At 40.4% G+C, this 6275-nt stretch overlaps 1 protein-coding gene across 2 annotated transcripts in view; it reads right to left on the bottom strand.

Annotated features, from left to right (window-relative positions):
• Positions 1 to 432: 432 nt before the first annotated feature.
• Positions 433 to 6275, bottom strand: part of COLEC12 (collectin subfamily member 12) — a 95138-nt gene continuing 89295 nt past the window's right edge. For both annotated transcript variants that reach the window (XM_074549333.1, XM_074549323.1), the window contains 2 exons: positions 4904 to 5049; positions 433 to 3715 (listed from right to left, as the gene is read on the bottom strand). In XM_074549333.1, the coding sequence (XP_074405434.1) occupies positions 3696 to 3715; positions 4904 to 5049 (166 nt within the window). In that variant the 3' untranslated portion in view covers positions 433 to 3695. The remainder of the gene's footprint in view (positions 3716 to 4903; positions 5050 to 6275) is intronic.

Genomic DNA, 6275 nt, shown 5'->3' with positions numbered 1-6275 from the left:
AGAGAGAGGAATAGCAAGACCAGATCAGCCTTTATAAACAGATAATTTAAGCCATCATAATGGCTAATGTGGGGGCTGATGTGACTTAGTTGAGGACATCCCTCACCTGGAGGTTCATATGAGGTGTTTGGTGTGCTAGGACAGTAAGCAGCAAAGGGCTTCAGCCCTTCTTAAAGGTCTTGTTCAGATCAGACCTTCCAAACCATGTTCCTATCCCCTATGTGCTGCAAGAACAAGGCACCTAAACCTGCAATTACAGGATAAGATAGCCCCAGACATGCTCAGAACCAGGGTGAAAAAGAAGGCTTTAATGGAAAAAAGCTTCATCAGTTTGATTTTTAATACCTGTGAATACTCTGGGTCCACATCCCTCTGATTTCCACATCCCTCTTGGTTACACACACATGCACAGAGTTAACATTAATTTCTGTGTTTTCACTTAGTGATTCCTTTATTGGAACATTTGCAAGTATTAATTATAGACAACAAAGGAAATGAGAGTTAAGATTTATAAGCTCTAATCAGCTGAAGGCATTTCCAAATAAATTAATGAAACAAGTCAGAAATGACATTAAGAAATCCAGAACTTAATGTAAATCACAATGACTTTGTACCTTCTCTGCCTTTCCCTCTTCTTTTTCCAACAGTCCAGTGCTTGCCAGGGTATATGAACTTTTATTTAATTTTTATGTAAAACAAGAAGGATGATGGGAATGTGTGCTCAATATGACAAGTTACAATACTTGTGTATAAGAAGGAAAGCAAAGCTCAAGCTGGGACAAAATAATTTGCTATCACTCAAAAATTTCCATAAAACCTGCATTATTACTCAAACCATACAGAAAGATTTGATGAAGATGTTTTCCCATTAAGGAGTGGCAGGTGTGACTTTCATGACAATTGGCCCATTCTGGTGTCCTGCTTGTGCTCCTGCCAATCTGTCCTTTCTGTGATGTGTTCCTGAGCTGTCTTAACACTCTTGGTCCTCTCCGTGATTTCAATTCTTGTTGCCATTGGACACCTCTGTTTCCTTCCTGCAGGAATACGAGGTCAAAAGGATGGTCTGTCTCAGCATGCCTGGCTGCTCAGGCCGTGTTTTAAGGATGACTGGCCACGTCAGGCACGCAATTGCAGCATCCCTCTTCATCCAGTTTTGTCTAACAGCTGCAGTGTTTGATTCAAGTGTGTGAACAGAGGGTGTGAGCCCAGTCACGTCTCGTTTCTCAGTGTCCTCAACTTGTCATTCCTCTGGCTGGGGGACACTAGATAACTCTTGGATAATCTGATCTCGTGTATGTACCATCACTGCTGTTGCTGAAGGAAGAGAAGGATGAAATCTGGGCAAGGAAGCAATACAGCTTGGGCTTAAACAGACATTTCTCATTCACTTCTTTTGGTGACAGAAGTCTGTGACATCAATAGAAAGCATAAGGAATGTAATTTAATGTGGTAGATGCTCAAAACAGGCTTATTTCACTCAAATAAGACAACATTCAAAACAAAGGTAGCAGTCCTTCCACTTCAGTGTGGCTCTTCAAGGCTCCACTCACCAGGGTTTGTGAGGCTCTCTGGGCACACAAAATACTAGTTTTGTACCCCATTATCCAAAAATAGCAGTTTAACATTATCTCCACAGACAATGTGTAAATATATATGTAAACACTGCAGCATGTGTCTACACACAACTCCTTGGTACAGCATGACAGTGCATGGCAGAATCAAGTTGTATTCAAAACCTTGTGAAAAAGAAAAGGGTCACAAAATCCAGACAAGCCCTGCCTCCACGATGGTGACACAGGGTTTCTGCAGCTGCAATACATTAACCTTTTAATGTAATACATATACCAATTTTTGTGTTGTTCCTGTCTCATATCTAATTTGTAGTCACAGGACAGTTTCCCAAATGTATAATTTTGTGTATTTTGAAAAAAAATTATAATTGAAATTTAAAACACTTGAGGGAGTGAGAGATGTAGGGAAACAGCAGTCTTTAATTGATTGATCTTAGGAGCAGTATTTGAAAATCTGAAGTACGTAATCTTGTCTCTGTTTCCAACAGAGCTGGAGTATTTCAACAAACTTATCTCCATTCAGCCAAGGTAAATGGCAGGTCAGGAGGCAATGGAAAAACAGCTCTCCTTCCCAAGAAGCCAAAACAATTTCCTTCATTGTAGAGCATGTGGCCATGAGAAGGGTATAAAAATTGGAAACCAATACCAAGGTTTCTGCTAATGAATTAACCCACTAATTTTTTAAATTCCTGATAAGCTGCCTAGACAATGGCTCATGGGACTGTGGGGGAAACTGCATGGGTAATGGTATAATCTCTTTCTGTTTTGCAGCATATTTTATTTTCTGTTTTGTTTGGGAGAGGAGTACCAGTCCAAGAAAACAGACAGATTGATTTACAAAGCACTTTGGAGAAGTGCAAGTTTATTAGATTTTTCTGAGCATGGCATGTTTTTCTCACCAAATCTTGAAATCTGTCTTAAAAACAAACATATTGCAGTGTGTGCAGCTTCTTTGTTTCTCTTTTCATAAAGTCTCTCATCTGGGCTTGACCTGCAGTATGTGTGGCAACTACTGGGGTAGAATTCCTTACAAGAAGGGAGAAGGAATGAAAACATTTCAAAATTATTATTGAAAATTGGAGATTTACTTCCATGGAATTTTCTCCTAAGAGGGAGGGAGGGAAGGAGGGAAGGAAGGAAGGAAGGAAGGAAGGAAGGAAGGAAGGAAGGAAGGAAGGAAGGAAGGAAGGAAGGAAGGAAGGAAGGAAGGAAGGAAGGAAGGAAGGAAGGAAGGAAGGAAGGAAGGGCTGGCTTTTATTAAAATGGTCTTTCCATAGTACCCCAATGAAACACTGGCTGTGATCAGAGCTATAATGAGTATCTAGTCCTTAGTCAACTTAATTGTTACACATGCAGACTAGACTGCTTACAGTAAGGAAAACACTATCTAAAATCTGCTTTAAAAGTTATTTAACCAGCACAAATCATCTGGGAAAGTAAAAATATTTCTAACTGGAAAAATATTTCTCTATAGCTGAGCTAGGCCTGATAGCAAACCTTAATGAATTATTAGTACCTTTATTGTTTTCTTTGGCCCCTGTGCACTATATTTGTAAAAAAAAAGTCAGTAAAAAAGAGAACAACTGTAAAAAGCAAATATTTTGTACAAAAATACAAAGTTTTAAAAGCTCTTAAAAGTATATTCCATATTACTGATAAGAGTTGGACTATATATATATATTTATATAAAATCTATATATTCGTGTATCTGTAGAATTTTCCTACATTTGGGATTTTAGCAAATTAAGCAACTGTTTACACAGTTGCTTTATGTTTTTCTATGTGAGTGACCAACAGTCTTACTCAGATTTATAGAATGTCTTTTCTCAGAAGACACAAGCTGGTTATGGATGTGGTTACTGGTTGGGAAGAAAATCTAAAACAGAATTAGTCCAACAGTATTTCCTGATGCTGAGGGTCAAAAGGCCTTAAATAATTACAGGATGCTGGAGAAGAGTTATTGCTGAATTCCTTGATGCTTTTAAATCAGTTTTCAGTGCTTGCTTTTTTTTCTGTTTTATATTTTTTTTTCAATTTTGGAAGTCAGTGTTGCTCTTTTCCAGGATTTTCTTCTTCTTTACATAAATTTCCTTAATATGAAGGTATCTGTAAAGTTACAGCCTATTACACTCCAAGAATTTGCCCTACAGTATGAGAGAAAACAAGAAAAACAAAGAGAAAATGAAATGCTGTAAAAAGCCTGTGAAGATTAAACAAATTTCAAAAGAGAAAACTTACAGAGATCAAGGTATGGAAAAAATTTGAGCAGACTCATACTCAGATCCTGAAAGTCCTGGAGGATAAATATTTGTTAACCTTTAAGTTTTCTTAAAATAACAAGTGTATGTAGGAAAACCAGGGTAAATCTTATTGTTACTTACACATGGTCCTTCTCTCTGGACATCTAAACAGAATTATACATACAAAGCTTGTTCAGCACTTAGTTGTGTCTTAGGGGACCATGGATGGGATGTAATTTTGGCTCTGGCTGACATTTATGTCTGCCTTCACTGAAATCCAACCAACAAGTTTCCAGTTGGAGGAGCCAGGCACCCTTGGCAGAGCAATGTTTAAACAGGTTGTATGGAGGAGATAATGTTTCAGGCAGAGCCCCAGCACGAACACAAACTCTTTTGTGCCACGTTTGACCACATTCTGTGGCGATGGGGCCGGGCTCTAAGCGGCCATGGGAACCACCTGCCCTCTGCTCCTGCAGAAATGCCTGTGTCAACAGAGAGAGATGCCCTGTGGCAAACACCTGGCTGTCTGCTGGCCACACCAGAAGCTTATGAGCCATTCACTCCAGCTGCAGGATAAGCTGCTGATGGCCTATGGACCCAGCTTCTCAGTCCCATGGGACATCTCCTGGTAGTGACAGGAATTTTAAGATCTCCTCAGCAGCCACCAAGTTTGTGCCTCCTATTGCATCAACTTTAAAAAAAAATATTTTATGGTTTTTGAAGACTGGCTCCTGAGCCACTCTAAGGCCAGCTTTCCCTGTTGTGTGGCCACTGAGCCTATAAAGGCAGCTTCCAGCATGGGTAGGATCTGGAGCTTGTGCCAAATCATGCCCAAAATTTTAGGCAAGTGTAAAGCCTACAGGAAATGGTCAAGATTCTGGGCATTCCATGGCTATAGCCAGCTTCGAAGCTGCTTTTTCCAAGTGCAAAAAATCCAGCACTTGCATGTGGATCTGAGTAGAAGTGCCTCACATGTGATTCCCCCTCTTCCTCAACAAGGCACTGCTGTAGCATTTAGCTAAGATCTCACCTCTAGCTGCGGGACATTTACTATGGGCCAGAGGGAATAATCAAACCAAGGGCCTTGCTTACCTTTGTCCATGTCTTTTTCACAGATGAAATTGTTAGCATCTTCACAGTGGAAGTCATTCCAGAGCCCAGCATAGATCAACCCAGCACAATCTTCCCCTGGCCCGTGATTGTGATCCCAGTTATCAGGCTGCCCAGGTTTCCAGTTTCTTTCCACAAAAAAGCAAGAGATATGATTGCACAACACAGCACACATGGCAGGTTTTCACCACAAGAAATTAACGAAAACATCATGAGATCTGTTCTGAACGGGAAACACACATTGAAACAAACAATACATGACTCTTGCTGAAAATGGAAAACAGATGTATTACAGAGAAGGGAATCTATTCGGCCTCAGGCTGCCAAAACTCAGAGACCTAAATTTAGACCAATGAACTTTATTTCAGTTTCTGAGTGTACATGCACACACAGTGGGAGTGCTCTGTGCTCCAAGTGCATTGCTCCAAGCCTGTGAAACCTGCACACCGCATTCCCGCTGGCAGATGGGGCTCAGAAGAGCCCACAGGCTCAGAGGTAATGCCAAGAGGTATTACCAAGAGGTAATGCCCTTGTTCACTGCAAAGCTCTCTGACTGCACCAAAGGTGGGCATCTTGGGAGGAACAACAAAGATCCATGTGTTTTAGGGACACGTGCTCAGATGGGAAGGGAATTCTATTGAGTTTTAAGAAATCCACACACAGTATATTTACACACATCTTTTGAGATCGTTAGCTTTGATGGTGAAATTGAGGGTAGCAAGTAAAAAAATCTTGCAGCAAGTGTTTCCTCATCCTGTTTTTGTTTAATGAGTGAGAAATGCTTCCAAACTCAGGATTTAAAAGCTCAGTTTTCCTGAAGAAACAGGTTGTTGAAGGGAGCTTGTGATTGCTGGCTGACACAGTCCACGCTCAGCTAAAAAACATGCCTGCTTGACATAGAGTGTCCAACCAGGCTCCTGGGAGGACACACAGCTTTCCAGAAGTAATGAAATACTCAAAAAACCTGTAACCAACAGCTCTGAGGTTATGACAGAGCACCTAAAACCATGGTGCAGTGGAAATCTACTAGAAGCAGCACCTTAAGTAGGATCAGTCACACTGCTGCCATGAAGAGGAAGAAAGATGAAAATGGGAAAGGAGAAAAAGGGGAAAATATTACGGCTCATTTTAAATGAATGTGACTTTGTCCATGTTTTTCATCTAAATGAACACCAATGAGATCATAGCTAATCATTTCGTAACATCTGACTGACTGTGTAACCTGTTTTTCTGAAGCACAGCATGTTAACATCTATAAACTCTTTAGTCTACTTCTCAGTATTAAAAATTTGGGTGGTTGCAATCTGTTCCATTTAGGACAAATTAGGTGTAGCCCTAGGATTCCTGGAAAGCT

Source organism: Zonotrichia albicollis, chromosome 1, assembly GCF_047830755.1.
Source record: "Zonotrichia albicollis isolate bZonAlb1 chromosome 1, bZonAlb1.hap1, whole genome shotgun sequence".
NCBI classification, from domain to species: domain Eukaryota; kingdom Metazoa; phylum Chordata; class Aves; order Passeriformes; family Passerellidae; genus Zonotrichia; species Zonotrichia albicollis.
The sequence above is the reverse complement of the archived record's forward strand: the minus strand, read 5'-3'. Positions and strand labels throughout refer to the sequence as shown.